Raw genomic sequence first — 19,707 nt, 5'->3', positions numbered from 1 at the left:
GTGATTGCTATCATGTAATGAGTGTCTGTTAAAAATTTACACAATATTATATACTCATAATAATCTTGGAATGTTTAATTTTAGAATACAATAATAAAATACTTTAAATAAATTATATCCAAGAAAAATTTATATTTATGACTTTAATAAATATGATACACATACATATTAGTCTATGCAAAATTTATTATAATATATTTTATTTAAGGGAAGATATTTTTTTTTTCTTAAAAACAAGAGATCCTAATGTCAAATATTTATTCTCCTAAAGACTGTGATTTCGGCTGTAAAAAAAAAATATATATAAATATATATATTACAAAAGCATTATTAAACTATTTTATTGGTATGTAATTTTTTTCTTACCAGTATATATATATGACTCGGCAACGAACGTTCAATCATCTCTGATAATCGTCCTTTACCCACTTTGTGTTCCTCATCTGTATATTAAAGATATATTACAGATATATTATAATTTTGATGTGTCAAATATAAATATTATATAATTTTTTTTTAAATTGCTCTATATAGTAGATATTATTACCTGCAGGTACAGTTAGCGATAATGTTGGAAGAGCCACAAAACCAGCTACTAGCGGTCGTAAAACCCAATCAACTCTTCGAATATTTTTAGGCAGTATGTAAATATCAATCTGAAAAGAGATATTAATAAGATCATTGTATACATCATGTGGAATGTAAGCATGAAACGTACTTGTTTTTGACCAGCAAACATGAATGCATCACTGCCTTCCATAGCTAAGCGCAAAGTGACAAGATAATCAGAATGATTTTTTATGAAATATGATATACAAAACGGCGTGCGAACCCATCCGTGGGCTGGCATTTTGGCTTCCAATCCAATTACTACATCTTCGACCCATAAAGGAGCTAAAGTTACGCTACTACTAGTTTCTAACGCGGTTTCGTCATTTACTCTGAAAATAACGAAGATTACAGACCGCATTATGTCATAATCTTTATCAATCTTTACCTTTTCCACTTGATAGTGTATACTCCAATACTAATTGGCAACTCGCCACCTATCTTTGGAATCAGGCAATAGGCATCAGTCCCTGTCTCACCATCACAGAGTTTAACACCCGCTAAAATGGACTCCTGATTGTCAAGATTGCTCTCTTTTTGAATGGAATCTGCCTAATTTCGAGCTTAAGTTTATCATAAAATTCTAATTTCCCTGACATAAACTTATACAGATAATTAAATTATATTTTGAATTGTTCGAAAAATCTATGCAAATTTCTCAGGTGATGTTTAAAATTCAAGACTTTTACGAGAAAGAAGTCATAAAATTAGCCGGAAGATGGAAAAATATTGTGAAACCAAATGATATATAATATTACAAATTACTTTTAACTAAAAAAAAGTTTTAGTTTAAATAATTTTAATTTTAGTTTTGCTTAAAAATTATCGGCATACAGATTTTCCAAACATTCCAATATAGATACTCTGTGGAGACTTACCAATTCTATAGATGTATTTAGAATGTTTATAGGCCACGGAGAAACACAGGTAATATGAGGCATGATGATAAAGGGTTCGTTAACAAAACCTTTTGTTAGTGGTTCGAACAGTGTAGTATAAAATTGTGTTGCAACTTCAAACGGTTTCTTAACCGCCAACGAATATGTTAATTCTTTATTTCCCCTAATTTGTTCGGGTCTAGTATAGTCTGCCTGTTACATATAATAATAATAAATGACAATATTAAACACACACACACAAAATCGTTTGATATAATTTATTAAAATAATTATGTATAAATACCTTTATTACGATATTTCTATCGCCTACTTTATGTGCTCTAATATGCACAATATGTTTAGCTAAAGTGCCTTTTACCATATCACCAACAACAATAGATACTTTAGACTCTTTACTAAGCATATTAATACTTAATTCAGCTGAAATACATTATATAAGAACAGCTTAGTTAATAAAAAAAAAAAAGAATATAGTGTATAAGATTAGAAAAAAAAAATCATTTATAAGAAAATAAAAGAAAATAAAATACTAAAAACGTGAAAACATACTTGATTGCTCATTGCTACCATCTGATAAAAGTATTATATATAAATAGACTGCATTAACATTCTCATTAGCTGATAAGGATATCGTGATGGGTAGCCACTCGCCTAAAAGCGCAGGATTGTTGGATTTTGCATCTAAACTTAAACTTGATTCTTCTTGTTTAATTTCTGCGTGAATTAACGGTCTTATTGCTTCAAACTCTCCTCCACTGTTACGAATAAAAATTATATTTTTATTAATTTTTTTGTCAAATGACTAATAAATACTAAAAACGGAATTTAAAAACTCTATAAATATACCGAAGTTGTTGTATTTCAGGATACAAACGATCCAACAAATTCGTTTCTCTACCCATAGCTGAGAATCTTAACATAATACAACAATGTTCGCTATCACCCATTTGTAAAGAAACTGTACTAATACGAATTTCTACACCATCATTTTGACGAGGAGCTTTAAAGTTGAAGTAAAGTTTTTTCGTTTCCTTTGCTTGAAAAATAAGATCTGATTTTTTAATTTCATCAATTGGTATTTCAGCATTGTAACCTGGTCCACTAACTGTTATAGATGCATTAAAAAACTCAATGATGCTAAAGTAAGAATTCCTGCAAAGTTAAATATAAAATTATATTTAGTAATTTTTTAATGTATATAATATATATATATATATATATATATATATATATAGAGAGAGAGAGAGAGAGAGAGAGAGAGAGAGAGAGACAAAAAAGATAAATTTAAATACCTTACAATAACTTCCACTGTTATCATTGTATTCACTGCATATGTTTGCTGCAAAAATCGTGCTTTAAGATCAATAAATGATGTCATATTATTATCATCAATTGCAAAAATACTTGGCTCCGGACGATTTAATTCCAATATCCACTTCTCCATGGCAAGATGCTTAATATCATCTGGCAAATCTGGTTCTGGATTAGGTGGTTTTTTCTAATACCAAATGTCAAGCCGTTTTTTTTGTTAATTTTTGTATTAAATAAATAATAAACTTTCTTATACAATATTATTTATTTATACAATAATCATTATATAGTATAGCGAAACAAATAAACGCCTTATTGAACTAACCTGTAATATATTTATAATATTGTTATAAATAACAGCTTGCCGTTCCTCTGAGAATGTAGTTGAAGGTCCTAAAGCTTCGAGAGCCAAAGTGAGATAGTCTTGAATACTGGTCGATAAATATGCAGCCCGCAGCGCATTCTTTAAGATATCAGTGAGTAAAACTGGCCATCGTTCTCCATGATATTCCCACAACATGTGCATTAATAATCTGATCAATTTAAATAAATTTTACAATTTTTATTAACATATAAAGTTAGTCTAAAGAAAATAAGGAAAGAACCAAATGACAACAATGATTTTGCCATTGAAGGATAAAGATTTTTTTACTGAAGGCTTTTATCATAAGCAGAGAGAAAAAATTAATTAACTTACGTAAGAACTTTGCCATAATCCCGAGCATTATAGTATTCTTCTGCCATTTGTACGACTAAAAAAAAGAAAAGAAAATTTAATTGTTATATATTATATAATTTTTATATTATGAACGTTAAAAGTAATTTTTATCTCTATATTTCCAAAGACAAATTATCTACCTAATAATCGCCGCATTCTTGGACAACGATATATCTTGAATTGTGATATCGCGTTTCCTAGTAAACCAATAATTATCATCTGAAAAGGAATGTAAATATTTTACAATAATTTATTTATTATATATTGATTTAAAAGTATACAGATATATACGTAATTATCCTACAGAATGATTAACAGTAGTCTTTTCTCTGTATTGTAAAGCTTGTATGCCGATAGCTTCTCGAGCTGTGTCTGCTGGTTCTGCGCTCAATTTCCCAGGTCTCCACGGCCGTTGACCATAAAATTCGAGTTTCTCTTCACCTAGTAATGGATCTGGATCTGGATAACTGCTTATATGCTAACAAAGTATTGAAATTCAAGTAATATAATCAGTTATAATATAATCAGAAAAAGTAATGTATTTGTTAAAAAACTAAGATTTTCGTACATACCTGGCAGAGTTCTTTACATGCAGATTGTCGTAAGCTTGCGTGATTAGCAGCTAATTGGAAATAATACCCTGGATGTTGCGTTTGTACAGCAGGTAATCCTTGACGAATAGCCTCATCAAATAATTCTGCAAATGTAGAAAACTGGCTACTCATCCAAGTATGGTGTTCAAACATGAGTTCCTTTGGACCAGTTTTTAGTTTAAATCTAATAATAAAAATTAATCAATCATTACTGTTGAAGTTTAAAATTTGTGTAAATCATTGCACTAAATGTTTATACCTTTCTGTGTGAAGTCTAAATTGAGAAATGGCATCTTTAGGAAGATTTAAACTAAACATTATTCTGCACAACTTATAATTTATAAAACCAGCAACAGTTTTTATCTCTACTGCGTTTGCATCTGTCATTCTTGTTTCTAGGAGATTGTGATAAGCTTGCATATAATGCCTGCAACATTCATACATACACACACATAGAATATACATATATATATGTATGTATGTATACATACATACATACATACATACATACATATATATATATATATATATTCTAATATTGTAATATTCATATTTTTAATCTTACTTTTGAGCAAGATGCAGCTCCTGCTTGAGTTCATTCAAGAATGCCATTTTAAATTGATGTCGAACAAATAAATATTGATGAACATTTTTAGTGAGTTGATCACGATGACTTTTAACATTTCGATATTCGTGATGATAAAAATTTTGTGCCAAATCATAGAATGCCGTCTCTAACCTACAGTAAACAAAACTATTATTTCTTTCAAAAATAGAAAAATGAAAAAATAAAAAATTACACAATTATAAACCTAGATATATATCCTAATAAGTGATCGGCATGTGGCAAAATATATAAAAGCTTTGCTGTTAAATCACAAGCTCCACACAATGCTGTTGCACGCTCAGTTGCAACTACATCTTCAGCACCAGGAAGCGGTTGAACAGCATGTTGTATCAATACTACAGCTATTTTCGTACTTCTTCCATCAAGGGCAGCTCTAACAAAGATGTTGTAACAAAGATATTGTCACTTAGTTTAATGCATCAATAATATAATAATATTAAATATTCTAAACAGATTATAAAATATTACCTTAAAGATTGTACTCTAGAAGCACATTCCATCTTTTTCTCATTCCATAAAGGATCATTCCAGTCTAAGTCATAGAATGCAACAACTACTGAAGGAATTTCATTAAGATATTTATTCATCCAGTTTCGTTTTAAAATTCCTTTAGGTATGTACCATTCATACGAGCTACGCTAAAAAGTATAAAGATAATACATAGTAATAGCAGATAAATAGCATCAATTGGATACTTTCTTCACAAGTATACCCCAGCAAAATTACATCTTTGATCAGTGATTACATATCATCAAACATTATACCTTTGGTTTGACAGTAGGAAATTCATGTGTCAAACTAAGGAGCTTAAACTGAACAGCTGCACAATCTGGTCTACGATTATTGCTGAATGCATCCCAGATAGAACGATGTACTGGATTTGCAATATCTAATCCAGTCAAACCTATCAAAGCTAAAGGCTTAGCTACCAATTCTGCTGGCAACTCGAACATTATAAAACTTTTACTGGAAAAATAAATAACAATCAATACGCAATAACTTTATAAGTTTTAAGCGCGTTATTATTTAGAAATTTCCTCTTTCAAAAAATCTTTCAATATTATTTATATAACTTTTAATAATATTTTTGAATCTACTTACGAACAAATTATACGGAATAACACGTTATTAGGATGCGAATTGTTTTGCGATTAGACACTGTAATTAATATATGTGACCATTTTGCACTTTGACAGTTCAGACGTAGGTTATAAATTATCATCAGCAAAGACTTACATGTTAGGTTAGAATTCGTGTGAAAACACGTACTACCACTACGCGTAGTCTCAGTACTCGCGATGGAGCATGTTCTTCTGCATTTATATACGTCATCATGTATATGTATTGGTCCACATTTGAAATAACAGATAGAAAAAAATAATAAATGAAAAGCAAAAAAATTCAGTTACAAAAAAGAAATTTATCAAATAACTGGATACAGAGGAAGGTAAGATTGAATCGATATCGATTTTTAAATTTAAAATCTAATTAAATTGATGTATGTATATATAAATATATGTTAATTACAGAAATTGATATACCCAGACAGCACACAATATTTATAAAATATTTACAAAATATTCATAAAAATTTATAAGATTTATTTTAAATATTTTATAAATATTTTTGTGGTCTTTTAGATTGCACAGATCATAAAAAAATGTATTGGAAATTAAATGTATAATAGAGAGAAAAAAGAAACGTGAAAAACATATATAGCATGGTGATTTATTTTAATCTTAACAAGTAAATATTTTGAAAATATACAATTTTACAAAAAAATATATTCTAAATAAAAGTATAAAGTTGTATAGTATAAATAAGAGAGACAATAATATATTCTCTGTGTATGACATACAACTTTTATTTGGAATATTTTTTGATGAAATTGCATATTTTTGAAATATTTGCCTGTTAAAATTAAAATGAATCATCTTTATATAAAAATTTATCAATTGTCATGCAAGATTGAGAAAAAGCATCAATATTGATTTTTAAATTTACATCAATTATAATTGAAATTATACATTTATATATTATAGGTATATTATAATACAGAAATTTATATATATATATATATATATATATATATATATATGTGTGTGTATATAACGTATCATAATTGGTATAATACAGAATTATAATATACATATATGAAATTTATATCCATTAAAGTATTAGGTATAATTAATTAATATACATATACAGACGAGTTCCATTACGGATGCACATAAAATATACAATATAATTAATATAAATACAAATATACATAACAAATACAAATGATTGACGATTGCCTTTGATCTTAGCGCGCAACGTATAATTATGTGACAACACGGTGTTCTAACATAAAAGTAGTAGCCTCCGACGGATGTGCGTCTTCCTCCATTCTAATTTCTTTGGTCGGCGACTCGGGGGAATTCAATTTCGTACGCTCCGGTGTCAATCGAATAGTAGTGCCATGCCGACTGTAATCCTCGATCTCGCCTATCGGCTGATCAACGTCTTGTCCTACGTTTTCGTTACATTTTCCCTGTTCGCAAAAATTAATTAATCAAATTTTAAGTACTCTCATTAGTTGCGAATATTTTCCTGAAATTATAAATTATAATCTATTTATATTTGAAAATTTAACTTAAGCTCAATTGGAGCTTTATATTACCTTTTACAGCTACAGCTTATTTAAAAATATAATTCATTCATTTATAACGCTTTAAAAAATCCTTTATACACAAATAAATTCTATAAAATCTTATTACTCAAATATTGCGTATAGTGTATTAACATTATAATAATTTTATTGCACAAATAAATATATTGAAGGATTGAAAGACGAGAAATTTCTATAACAGATTTTCAAATGAAAATTGTTGCGTGCTCACTTGTAGAAATCTCAGCAATTCTCTTCGAAATTCTGTACTGCAGGCGAGATATATGAGAATGTAAATGACATAATTGCTGAGTTCGACAATCGTCGAATACACGCGGAATGTTTGGTAACGAAGATTCAACGGATGACGATCGGTATACAGTATAGGGATAAGACTTGGTGGAACTTCCGTCAAAAAAAAGCATAAAATCATTGTTGTCGTCAATATCGCCAAGTGTTGCTCCTCTCTGGAAAGAATAATTTTTATATAATTTTATATATTCTAGTGGGATCACAGAAATATACAATATCTAATCTTTTGTTTTAACTTGTATCCTCGATTGCGAGATAATAATGACGTGTCAGGCGTCTTGTTGGTCCGAAATTTATTTGAAACAGCGTGGAATTGTCGGTTTTGCACATTCAACTGTAGAAACCTCTTAATGACTAAACTATTTAGTACAATGAATACGACCGACGGGCAAATTCGTACTACGATCTCCATTATCCAAATATATGTTCTCCATATTGCAGTTTGCGTAACGAATATATTTTCACGTAATGTAAAAGAAATGCCGGATTCATCTTGTTCCGCATAAACGATAGTTCTCATTACCGATAGTGGACTACTAACCTGTAAAAGAAATAAAATGTGCCTATATAAAACACGTACAATATATTATATATGTATATATTTTATACATAAAATTATTACATCTATTGTTATGAATATTTGCAATAAAAGATTCTCTCGTTATTGTTAAACACGAATGATTAACGGAATTGATCGATTTATAATGATTCGCGCTCTTTGATTGAAAAATCCACTGACAAATAAAAGCATAAATAATAAACATTATCGTTTATTGATTTTTCCTATATTGATTTTCTTATTCTCCAATTTTTCTTATTCTAATTATTCTAATATAATCGAGTGATATATTAACTAAGTGAATCTTATTCGTAAGGAGATGTAACAATATAATAATTATTATCAGTAATTGTTACAATCCGATTTTATATTCAAGATTGTCTTAAGTTAAGTGTAATTATAGATAGTAGTTCAGCTAATTTTCAGTCAATAAAATAACTGTACAGTTTGTCTCAAGATCGTATTATGATCTTAAACATAAACTCGGATTATGAACATCGGCTATAGATGGCACTCAACGTTTTAAATGTCCCAATAAAAATTATCTTTATATAACAACTTTTCATGATAATATAAGAACTATAGATTATTTATAAATAGCTTCGAGAAAGTGAAACATAAAAATATTTATAATAGCAAAGATTGTAGTGGAATCAAAATGTAAAAGATTACTCGATACTTTATTAAAAAAAAATTAAATGCATCTTTCGGAAGAAAAGAAATACGCTATTTTACGTAAAACAGTTTACCATGAAACCAGCAATGAAAGAAGAGAGTATGAAGGAGTTGACGTTCTTGCGCGTGTTTCCGGTGCGAATACGTGACGGAAAGAATACAAAAATGTATCGATCTACAATTAAGCAGACCATAATGAAAACACTGGCAGCCGAAAAAGCGTTTAGAATAACAAGTTCAAGATGAGCATGGTAGAAAGCTGATGGGTAATTATTGCTCATGCCATAACCCAATCTTAGAGCTGAAACATACATTGATTGTCAGATATAATTATACATATATTATAATGCTTTATTATACATGGCCACTGTTGTGCACTGAGAAAAAAAACTAATTGCGCAATCGTATATATAAGTTAATCGAAGAAAAAGTACATACTGGTACAATAATGAACTATCGATACAACTAATTAATTGTAATTGAGTACTACTATCGCGTAAACGATAATATTAATGGACAAATGATGAGTCAAGAATCGTCGCGATCTAAATTAAATGAGTTAAGTATCGTCGTTAAATTAATTCGGTTTATTTGTTTGGATGTGGATGCAACATCAGTCCTGTGATTTTCTTCAGCCAAGCGTTATTTTTTTTTTTCTACAGTGCACACTGTCAGAATCGGATTGTACAAACTGATTGTTATCCAAGATAGGATAACACCGATATGCGCCAGCGCAAGTCCACTGAGGTACAGGTATGCGATACCGCGAAACAATGGGCCAGATAGCACAACAAAGATCGCCGCATTGCCGAAAATGCCGATGGTTAATATGATCGGGACTATGATACCGTAAGATGTCCACATCAAAGACATCACTTGGCTTCGAGCAATGTCGTCCTCGATAGGCGTACGTTCGATAGTAAAGTTATCATCCTCGCAACACAACTGAGTACTGCAAAAAGAATATTCATTCATAGGATCTGATGTATGTGTAAGTAGAAAAGAAGCGAGCAGCTTAATTTTATTGCCGATGAAGATAAATGTAGATTGTTGATTAAGATCGACTTATTTCGCAATGAATGATGATCTTCAGTTAGTTGAACTACTTTATTAACGATAAAGTACAAAATGATGTGCGTTGCTAATGAAGAATTGACTATGAAACTGCGATATATACAAACCCGTCGATCACTCCTGTCAGCATTGTACGTTCCGTTGATTATTAATTATACAAAAATTATACAAATTAAGATTGCCGTTAAAGAACTTGTAAGTACTGTCGATTAAGTGATCTAGAAACTTTTTACTGTTTGACGTTTTGTATTTTGCTCACGCACGTCGCCGTCTGTTTCTTTCCTTCTCCCTCTGGCCAGCTGTAAATCTACTTTCAATAAAGACATGATAGACTCTAACAGGTTTACCTGTGACATATCCACCTTATGGGTCTTGCTTCAGAAAAATATACTGCGCAAGCCTCGAGAAGGTAACGTTAAGGTGTATGGGGGTTTATTTAAACACGTAATAGATGATAGACTTAAACCCTTTATTAAGGTCAAACTGCTTGAACAAACAACAGGGTCTATTATTAATTGTTGTTTTACGGTCAAATACTTCACCGTGGAGATAATACGGATTATGCAATAAAGATTAAAATGCAGTAAATTTATCGTATTTTATAAAGTGTGCAACCAACATAACTCTTTCCTTATTAAAAAGATTATCATCTTGCGATCACTTTATTATTGCTTCTTTTTTTTGAAGAATATTATAAGTTCGCTATCTTGATTATCGCAATTGATAACGATACGAATATATTCATGTTCAAATGATTCATAATTAATTGAAATAAAGGAAAAAAGAAAATTTCAAGTTTTCCAAGTTTTTTCTGTTTTTCAAAAAGGAAAACTTTTGTGTGTATGTGACTCGATATTAAAATTTATAGATTATTATATTTATAGCTTACTAAAATTTAGGTGGAAATAGAGAAAATATAAACACCATTTTTTTTTTAATTAATCCATTCCATTTAAGAGATCCATTTTAATTTGGAACACAGTTTTCATATTTTAGACGAATATAAATGGAGCATTCTTCGAATATTCCGTAATCTTATCTGTTGATTGTTTGTGTCCTTTCAAACAATTACGTACTTATAATATGCGCAGTACCAAAAATAATAGTTTTCTTTTTTATAATTTATAAATCATCAGAAGCCGTGTCAACAAATGCGACGAATTTAAAGAATTCGGTCCTAAAAAGAACTGGTAATGCAAGAGTTACAGATAATAACAAATTGTTTATTTTCATGAAAAATATAATGTATTATATATATGTTGTCTGTAACAGACAACGGATTCCCTACCAGCACTTGATACGTTCCAAAAAAGAAGATATAAAAAATAAAAAGGATGTTCTCCATTGAATTTAACGATTAATTGAAAAAGTTATGAATTTTAAAAACAACAGAACTGATATTCGGTAAACAAGTTTTCCGAAAAGTCCTCGTTGAACTGTGCAGAAAGAGTCAGCCGGAAGCTCTGACGAAAGCAACGATTGACGTTAACGACGAGCAGCGAGAGGAACAATGAACGTGAAATCTCGATAGAGATTAATAATCGTGGTGTCAAATTATCGGGATCGAAGTCGAAAGGCGTCGAGCGAGTGGATGCCTATCCATAGCGAGACGCGATCGATGGTGTCGGCCAACACCGAAGGAGGATGTCCCCACGACGCGACGTTGGTGGCTAATCTTTCGAGCGGAAAACATCGTCAGAGACATTTCTCTCACCCGATCGCATTTCCGCTCGGTCGATCAATAAAGACCCATCGGCGAGCGGGTCCAAGACGAGGAACGATAAGGAGTTAATTGCTGTTTTCCCACGGAAACAAAACGGATTCACAATTTATTCATGATATGAAAAATGAAAGCAGAGGATAAATCTTCTTCCCGCAAATTTTTGTGCGAAGAAGATTTATTTCGACGAAAAAAGACGATCCTTCTCGAGCGACCGTACTGAATTTATTATAAATAGAAATGTCGAGAAATAAAGCAGCTTGTAAAGACGATACGAGAAGAAGACATTGTTATTGTTATAAGACGATCGATCTGCAATCAAAAAAGAGAAAAAAAAAGAATGCAACGGAAAAATTCAAGAATCCCAGACGATTCGCGTCAAGCGATTTCTAATAAAATAAACGTTTTTATAAAATATAAAAGGACCCTTTATTTATATCTACAATTAATATCAGTCTAACGAAATATGAAAGAATGAATTTAACGTAGATGCCAGTATCTTTTGAAAGCCCTTGGAGGATCTTTTTAGCGAGGTTGCAAAGTCTTAAAAAATTTGAAAATGTCTGAATATCAGTCTATAATAAATTAATAATAATAATTCACATGTTATGTGTACCTATACTTGATATCAAATTTATAATTCAATTTTCCTATATATGTATATATTAAACATTATATTTCTCATATTTCTGATATCATATTATATATTAATCTCAAAGTAGATTGAATATATGTTGCGCATAAAGATTTGAAACAATCAAAGTGTGTGAATGATATAAATTAATATTATTAGAACGTTATATATAAAGATTGTTAATACAATGATTATAAACTCATTTTTTTTTTGCAAGTTGTATTCCAACATAGAATTGCCAATCAGTAACTAAATCAACCGAAAATAAAACGCAAATTGTGCATCCTTCCGAATCACTGAGTTTATTCACAAGCTCGGCAGATGAATAAGCGTATGGACAATAAACACGATAGGATCAATCTTCCCACTACTTTAAGTCAAAAAAATTACTGGCCAAATTTGACAAATTATATTGATTAAAATAAATCTATTACAATACAATAAATAAGTAAATAAATGTGCAAAATGTCGCTATATTTGAAATTGATATAAAATAATTGAACATTAATTAAACGTAATTTTTTTCCTTCCTCTATGCTCTCAAATTAAATATATTTTTATTTTAATTATATTTTTTTAAATAGAATATATTTTAAATATAATTTGAAAAAATCAAAATATCGCATTGCAAAACATCTAAGAATTTTTTTCTCTCTAATTGAGGAAATATAAAACTAACTTAAGCTATAACAGACAAAACCTTCTCAAGTCGCAATTATTGACTTTTGTCATGTCCACTGCACAGTGCACGTGATTGGACTTTTAGTTGGAGCAAGTCCCCTGTAGAGGCACCACAAATCACTCCGCTTCTGGATGCACTCGCAATATTTCCTGAAAGAAATCGGTTAGATGGCGTTCAAGAAAAAAAAATAAAGAAAACGCTGTGTCTTCTCACGTACATATATTTTGAAAATAAAACACCTTACATATGAAAAATATCTATACATTCACCTGTATTATCTGAATGAGAAATGATTGTCGACAATTCGTAAGTTGTCACTTTAATTTGAACTGTATGCACAGGCTTCCGCCATTAATTAAATGATTGGGCTAATTAAAGACATTATTTCTTGATAATTAAAAAAAACTTGTGATAACGTGTGTAAAATAGAAAATAACCGATTAAACATGGAAATTTCTATTGTAGGGCAGAGACCTTGAGAAAGAGAAAATTTGCATGGATTATTAAACAGAAATTTGGCTGACAAAATGTGCTGTTATTTGCTGGAATATTACTTATTCCATCTTTATTTTCAAAGAGGTCGCCGTGCTATATCAAGAGTCAAATTAACATATGTGCTCTGTGGCTTTGGCATGATAGCACTACTAGAATTTTTTGGAGCATTTGTGCACATATTTGAGGTCACGTATGATGAAAACTTTGTATATCCATACGAAGGCAACGTACATGAATTTGTGAATGCTTTGCGACGTAATGAAAAACCTCAAGTTGAACCTATAAACGAGTATAGATATGCTTTTATCTTAAAGCAGCCACAAAAGTGTAAGGAAAATGCAGACGATACGCTTCGTCTTGTATATATAGTAAAATCGGCTATAGAAAATTTTGATAGAAGAACTGCTATACGAAATTCGTGGGGAATCGAAAAGAGATTCTTTGATGTGCCAACGAGAACTATTTTTGTGGTGGGTACGCATCCGGATGACCAAGAAGTTGAGGCCAAACTAAAGCTAGAGGCAGGGATTTACAAAGATATCGTGCAGGCAAATTTTATAGATTCGTATTATAATAATACTATAAAAACGATGATGAGTTTCAAGTGGTTAGTAAAGTATTGTCCCAATTCAAAGTTTTACGTGTTCGTCGATGATGATATGTATGTATCTGTAAAAAATGTAGCGACATTTATTAGAAATCCAGCTAATTATCCATTTTACTTAATGGAATCCAGAAAAGTGTACAGTGCGCACAAAAGAGAAATCAAACAGTCGGATTTAATGGATTATAATGACATCAATTTTAATAATAATAGTGCAACATATGACTTAAAAGTTAAAACATCTTTTACAGAAGATTCAACTATTCATGAATCTACAAATAATAATAGTTGGAAAGATATGCACGAGAAACAAGAACTCAAAGTCAATGATAGAAAAATAGAAAATGAACACGTGCTTAGACTTTTTAACAAATCTACATCAAATAGAATAAAACGACAACTTTTCGATTTTGAGCTGCCAGATGATATTAGACTGTTTGCAGGATTCGTATTTATGCGATCTGCGCCACATCGGCATAAATTTTCTAAATGGTACGTTACATTAAAAGAATATCCGTATCATTTATGGCCACCATATGTTACAGCCGGTGCATACATTTTGTCTAAAGAAGCTCTATTGGATTTATACTACACCAGTTTTTACACCAAGCATTTCAGATTCGATGATATCTTTCTAGGTTTAGTAGCTAAAAAAGCTGATATAGTACCGTTTCATTGCGAAGAGTTCCACTTTTATAAGAAAGCTTATACAAAACATAGTTATACATATGTTATAACATCTCATGGATATGAAGATCCAAACGAACTCTTACAAATTTGGAACGAACAGAAAGCTCTTGGAAACGCTTAAATTTATATAAATGATGCAAAAAAATTTTGCAATATGTATTATTATACGATTTTAGAGATGATTAAGATGATTTCCATTTAAATATGGAGAAATATCATGATAGCATATATTGATGAAAATATCATAATTGGTATGTATCAAGAATCAATATATGTACATATGAAGGAAGATAGAATATACAATGTAAAATAACAATTATGTGATAACGTTCAACTTATTGTAAAGAATATTCTATACTCTCTTTCTAGAACAGATTTCATTCTACATTAGTCTTCATATATATATATATATATATATATATATATATATATATATATATATATATATATATACATATATAAAATATCTCCTAATAAAAAATCAAATTTATCAAATTTTTAGTATTATACATATTAAAGCATATTTAAATGAAACAGAATAATCGTACTTATAATTGTTACAATGAATTATTTAGTACTTAGTACTTATTCATTGCTCTAGTTTGTAAATAGAATTATTGTTCAAAAATTATTTTATTTAATTACATACACAGACTGATTAATATTATTTTTCTGAAATAATCAAATAACATAATTAACATATATATGTAACTTGTACAGTTAATAAATTGTGCAGAGGCTATAAAAAACTTGTATATTTTAAAAATCAATATATTTACAATTTTGTACTTTGTTAATTAACAGCTATGTCTTTGTGATAATTTTTTCCATTGATAATTTAATAAATACATTTTCTAAATATATGGTCCCGCACAATTTTTTTGTCAAGTTCTATTTTATATTTTATTATCGGTACTGCTTATCAATATTGGCTTTACCTAAAGTTTGATCCAGACTCACAGCTTCTTTTTTGATCATGTTAAGCAATAATTGGGAACTCTCTAGAATCTATAATAAAACAAATACACTTAAAAAATGCGAGATTAACATTTAATTTAGAATAAATCACTCAACAATAATACTACCTTTACATACGCTGCCTCAGTGTCAGCAATAGTTCTATCGTATTCGTTTCTGATCGTGATTCTTTTTGTTAAGCTATCGTTTAGTTGCGTAAGTTTACACGACATCTTCTCGATTTCGCGTTGCAAATTATTCTTCTCTTCCTCCTGGGATTCTATCTGAGCTTGAAGTTCGAATCGTCTCACTTTCATTTCTTCTAAACCTAGGAAAACAAATTTTTTTTCTATACATACATGAATGCAACAAGATAATTCCGTAATTGAAAATATCGAGTTATAATATCGCAGAATAAAGTAATTTAAGATCTTCAATATGATGTTTAAATGACAATTTCTTTTTCGGGATTAAGATACTTTCAATATTGGGATTGTGTAGCAAAAGAATACTTGTATTATGTTTCAGGTATCTAAAATCGGATCAATTAAAGCTCAAACTTATAAATAATATCAAGATTTTTAGGTTAAATGGGTTACATTTGACAAGCTCCTGATTATACGTTTGCAAAGCAGCTCCGTGTTGAGACATCGTGAACCCCCCATTCACAGAAAACTTCATATAAGGCGTATATATTTAAACTGATTTAAATGCGGATAATGTCAGGCGGGACTATCGAGAACGATCGTTGTTTACTAACCACCAACAACGGAGAAACTTGGAACGTTCGGATGGACAGTTGCTTCGGTTTTGGCGCGTAATTCCCGCTTTACGCATGCGTATTAGGAGTTATAAAAATACGAAGATTTCTCGTCCTTTTGCCGCGTTCCGATCTATATTTTATATATAAAAATCTAAAGATAGTACAAAATTGAATATAGGAACGGCGATGATTTTTTTTTTAATTTATAAAATAGTCATTTTTCGTAATCGAGCTCTAAAAATCAACGCGATAAACGGAACAGGATAATTGATGAAGGATTTGATTAATCCTTTGCACCTTCTTTCGAGTTTTTGGGAAAGACAATGCGATTCGTGATCAACGAAATCAATATAATCTACTTTAACGGAATTCATTTTGCAGATTCTGAATATCCGAGATCGAGACTCGGATTAACACTGGACTAGCTGCTTTCAAAACCAGTTTTCCTTTTCAGAGCTGAAACTATATTGCATAACTATGTCTGATCGTAAAAAAATTACTTTCGAATATGTATACTTTGGAATATGTATTCTTGTAGATATTAGAGTTATTATCATCTTGAAGATCACCGCAAATCTTATTCTTTTCTAAACAAAAAATTAATCTGTACGAAAACATTCCGTTGTAATCGCATATTCTACGTTTTTAATTACCAATAATTTATATATAGAATTATACTCTAATCCATCAGGCGTATAAATATACGTTTATATTTTATATTTATATTTTACAAAAAGAAAAAGTGCAACTCAATGAAAGCAGCTCCATGTTTTATTTTCATTTATCGAACTGAAATGCGTTCTTTGCATCATTTGTATTTTACATTTCACGCATTCGGACGTATGTATTTTTGGATAACGATAATGCAACTTTTCCCTAAAGTGGGAACGTGAAAAGCGTGAAACACTTTTCATATTTCTGCCTTAGGAAAAAGCAAAAGGTTGCTTAATTACAAATCTTGGAGTGGAATCAATTAGACATATTTCTTGGAGACAATCGCGACCTAATTTCACGTCCGTTAATTTATTTCGCGTAGAGGAGGAGGGACGCGTTGCGTCGGATGGAGACGATCGCGGGCGGTGAGGACTAGTTAGCGCGCACACCTGAGCTCACCTTTTAAAGGCGTCAGACGGAAGCGTGCCGTGGTGGAAAAGCGCACGCCACGATAAACGTGCCTTTCGCTCGCCGCGCGGTCGCGGGACGCCCGTCGACGTGCATCGACCGTTTCAGCGATTTGCAGCGATTCCGATCGCGACCGCCGCGAGACGGGCGAGATTGCCGATCGCGTTGCTCCGGGACCGGGACGTATATTGTATGTCGCGTCTCGAGTTTCGCGAATCCGCGCCAACACCACCAGAATCGTCGCGAGTGCTTTTCGATCGAGTGCAGGGACGATCGATCTCGAGGAGGAAGAAAAAGAAGGAGAGAAACACCAAACGCGCGGCGAATATCATACTCGCGTGATCGATATGTCGCGGCGATCCAGGCACGTCTGCACGTTCGGTCAGCGCGTCATCACGAGGAGAGGAATCACCTGCGGGTAAGGATCAATATGGGGGAACGTAATCTTTCAAGTCGAGGTACTCGGGCAAGATCATCTCGAGGGTCCAGCATTCGAGAGCGGCCCTCCCGAACGATCTCGATGCGCACTAAGAGATTTGACGCGATTGAGCGCGTGTGCACTGCGCGTCCTTGCAATCCCTCGTGATCTTGATCCCGCGCTTTGCTCCGACATTTCTTCATATTGACGTTTCCTCCTCTCTTTTCTTTGTTTTTCGGGAATTTATATCGTGGGAGGATGATGCGCACAAGTCGCATGGATCTACGGCGCCTGCGCGCATCGCAATCCGCCGCTTCGTCTCCTGCGTGCATCATTTAAAAATTGCGATTAACGCGAGAAAAACAACGCGAGAAAAAGCAGGAGTTTAATAACCGGTTGGCTGACAAGAGTGAACGTATTTTAGAGGGCCGATGGCATTAATCATCGATACTGTCTGTCACGCACTTTCCTATAAAGAAAATTAATGAATTCGAGGGATTTTCGTATTAATTAACGAATTCTAAAAAAAATCGAATTTTTAGATCTGTGCCACGGAAGTTTGCCGTTTAATTTCAGAGAATGATAATTTCTCATTATCTATTTTAATTAAATATTTATTTGTTATCTTATATCGCAAGGCTATTATGTTATATGATTATGTCGAAGTGATTTCCCAAAATTTGATATCGTCATTGCATTTACGAAATATTTTGTTTTTAGAATATAATTAATTGCAGGAATCTTTTTTTATCAGAAATCAAAGACCGCAGATATTCATAGTCCATTCTTGTACTTAAGACTGTCTTAATTAATTAAGTAATGTCTCAAGATGCTAATTGATTCTGTGATGGACTCATGACATCTTAAGACAGTCTTAAATGTATAAGAATCGATTTGTAAATATGCCGGTCAAAAAAATGTCACGACGCGCTAAACACACGTGCATATTTAATAAAGATGTAATTGTGACAGATGGGATAATTTGTTGTGAAACGAATAATAAGAAACTACCTTGAAAGAATCGCGAGAGAACGATCAACGAGAAAGAGTTATATATGCGCATTATGTATTGATCGAAGATGTTGCACGTACATGTCCTTGCCAAGTGACATCATCGTACTAAATAAGGATTTGCCCAATGCGATGAACGCGTCGTGGGCATCATTGCCTACAATCGCGAGACAATCCCATAATGATGTTTTGCAATCTTTATGCGCAGACAGCACTTAAAGGAACGCCACACCTTACGCTAAATTTATATTCAATTACGAAGGATTATATAATTAGATAAAAATACATCCCAAATGCTGTTACTAAACAAAACTAAAAACGGAGATATATGAAGAAAAAAGATTTAAGAGTATCTGCTCTTTTTCACGACTTAAAGCATTTTTGTTGCAGGTTGACGATGTAAATGATGCATATCACGCACAATTTTCTTTTAAAATATGCAATATATTTTAAGTAAGAATGGAAACGGATACGTTTCTACGTTGCATCCGTGCAGAGTAAGCATAATCATTTCGTACTTTTTTTGGAAAAGAAAGTGACGACTGTAACAACTTTGATAATCGATTTGTCGATAAGCTGATAT

The 19,707-nt window shown here is 31.5% G+C and overlaps 4 protein-coding genes across 13 annotated transcripts; 1 reads left to right on the top strand and 3 right to left on the bottom strand.

Moving 5' to 3' along the window:
- Window positions 1-108: 108 nt before the first annotated feature.
- gry (trafficking protein particle complex subunit 11 gry) lies at window positions 109-6,252 on the bottom strand. 3 transcript variants are annotated; one of them, XM_011051509.2, is made up of 22 exons: window positions 5,995-6,221; window positions 5,860-5,916; window positions 5,523-5,724; window positions 5,227-5,396; window positions 4,943-5,131; window positions 4,696-4,869; window positions 4,390-4,557; window positions 4,110-4,314; window positions 3,842-4,015; window positions 3,678-3,756; window positions 3,517-3,571; window positions 3,145-3,352; window positions 2,801-3,006; window positions 2,355-2,660; window positions 2,058-2,263; window positions 1,792-1,928; window positions 1,488-1,700; window positions 998-1,161; window positions 719-941; window positions 548-656; window positions 367-443; window positions 109-284 (listed from the first exon to the last, which is right to left on the bottom strand). In XM_011051509.2, exons 3-22 carry the CDS (start codon window positions 5,709-5,711, stop codon window positions 258-260), a joined length of 3,279 nt encoding a protein of 1,092 aa, XP_011049811.1. In that variant the 5' UTR covers window positions 5,712-5,724; window positions 5,860-5,916; window positions 5,995-6,221; the 3' UTR covers window positions 109-257. The 3 variants fall into 3 exon arrangements, with proteins under 3 accessions (XP_011049811.1, XP_011049810.1, XP_087260876.1); XM_011051508.2 differs by having other exon boundaries at window positions 5,860-6,220; XM_087404750.1 differs by lacking the exons at window positions 109-284; window positions 367-443; window positions 548-656; window positions 719-941 and having other exon boundaries at window positions 999-1,172; window positions 5,860-6,252.
- Window positions 6,253-6,917: 665 nt separating this feature from the next.
- LOC105143286 (putative G protein-coupled receptor B0563.6) lies at window positions 6,918-10,296 on the bottom strand. Its single transcript, XM_011051507.2, has 6 exons — window positions 10,136-10,296; window positions 9,647-9,906; window positions 9,029-9,255; window positions 7,957-8,261; window positions 7,641-7,875; window positions 6,918-7,291 (listed from the first exon to the last, which is right to left on the bottom strand). Exons 1-6 carry the CDS (start codon window positions 10,156-10,158, stop codon window positions 7,082-7,084), a joined length of 1,260 nt encoding a protein of 419 aa, XP_011049809.1. The 5' UTR covers window positions 10,159-10,296; the 3' UTR covers window positions 6,918-7,081.
- A 2,362-nt stretch (window positions 10,297-12,658) lies between these two features.
- LOC105143283 (microtubule nucleation factor SSNA1) lies at window positions 12,659-17,818 on the bottom strand. 7 transcript variants are annotated; one of them, XM_011051504.2, is made up of 5 exons: window positions 17,687-17,813; window positions 16,433-16,703; window positions 15,939-16,138; window positions 15,792-15,861; window positions 12,659-13,213 (listed from the first exon to the last, which is right to left on the bottom strand). In XM_011051504.2, the coding sequence occupies exons 2-5, from the start codon at window positions 16,473-16,475 to the stop codon at window positions 13,098-13,100; spliced, it is 429 nt and encodes a 142-aa protein (XP_011049806.2). In that variant the 5' UTR covers window positions 16,476-16,703; window positions 17,687-17,813; the 3' UTR covers window positions 12,659-13,097. The 7 variants fall into 7 exon arrangements, with proteins under 7 accessions (XP_011049806.2, XP_087260882.1, XP_087260883.1 ...); XM_087404756.1 differs by having other exon boundaries at window positions 16,571-16,703; XM_087404755.1 differs by having other exon boundaries at window positions 12,836-13,213; window positions 16,410-16,703.
- brn (beta-1,3-galactosyltransferase brn) lies at window positions 13,202-15,104 on the top strand. 2 transcript variants are annotated; one of them, XM_087404751.1, is made up of 3 exons: window positions 13,202-13,370; window positions 13,530-14,655; window positions 14,802-14,954. In XM_087404751.1, the coding sequence occupies exons 2-3, from the start codon at window positions 13,592-13,594 to the stop codon at window positions 14,812-14,814; spliced, it is 1,077 nt and encodes a 358-aa protein (XP_087260877.1). In that variant the 5' UTR covers window positions 13,202-13,370; window positions 13,530-13,591; the 3' UTR covers window positions 14,815-14,954. The 2 variants fall into 2 exon arrangements, with proteins under 2 accessions (XP_087260877.1, XP_011049808.1); XM_011051506.2 differs by having other exon boundaries at window positions 13,214-13,370; window positions 13,530-15,104.
- Window positions 17,819-19,707: the final 1,889 nt, after the last annotated feature.

The sequence above is a fragment of the Acromyrmex echinatior genome, chromosome 3 (genome assembly GCF_024713525.1).
Source record: "Acromyrmex echinatior isolate Ae372 chromosome 3, ASM2471352v2, whole genome shotgun sequence".
In the NCBI taxonomy this organism is placed as follows: Eukaryota; Metazoa; Arthropoda; class Insecta; order Hymenoptera; family Formicidae; genus Acromyrmex; species Acromyrmex echinatior.
The sequence above is the reverse complement of the archived record's forward strand: the minus strand, read 5'-3'. Positions and strand labels throughout refer to the sequence as shown.

What these genes read in the sequence shown, in the direction of transcription:
- gry (XM_011051509.2), bottom strand. Translation starts at nt 5,711, where the DNA reads ATGTTCGAGTTGCCAGCAGAATTGGTAGCTAAGCCTTTAGCTTTGATA. An exon ending in TTATTAGGATATATATCTAG is followed by an intron (nt 4,870 to 4,942) that starts GTTTATAATTGT and finishes TGTTTACTGTAG; the next exon opens with GTTAGAGACGGCATTCTATG. An exon ending in ATATTATAAATATATTACAG is followed by an intron (nt 3,007 to 3,144) that starts GTTAGTTCAATA and finishes ATTTGGTATTAG; the next exon opens with AAAAAACCACCTAATCCAGA.
- LOC105143286 (XM_011051507.2), bottom strand. Translation starts at nt 10,158, where the DNA reads ATGCTGACAGGAGTGATCGACGG. An exon ending in CCTATCTTGGATAACAATCA is followed by an intron (nt 9,256 to 9,646) that starts GTTTGTACAATC and finishes TGTATGTTTCAG; the next exon opens with CTCTAAGATTGGGTTATGGC. An exon ending in TCTCGCAATCGAGGATACAA is followed by an intron (nt 7,876 to 7,956) that starts GTTAAAACAAAA and finishes TATTCTTTCCAG; the next exon opens with AGAGGAGCAACACTTGGCGA.
- brn (XM_011051506.2), top strand. Translation starts at nt 13,592, where the DNA reads ATGTGCTGTTATTTGCTGGAATATTACTTATTCCATCTTTATTTTCAA.
- LOC105143283 (XM_087404755.1), bottom strand. Translation starts at nt 16,491, where the DNA reads ATGAAGTTTTCTGTGAATGGGGGGTTCACGATGTCTCAACACGGAGCT. An exon ending in CTGAGGCAGCGTATGTAAAG is followed by an intron (nt 15,862 to 15,938) that starts GTAGTATTATTG and finishes GTTTTATTATAG; the next exon opens with ATTCTAGAGAGTTCCCAATT. An exon ending in GAGTCTGGATCAAACTTTAG is followed by an intron (nt 13,214 to 15,791) that starts GTAAAGCCAATA and finishes GATTTCTTTCAG; the next exon opens with GAAATATTGCGAGTGCATCC.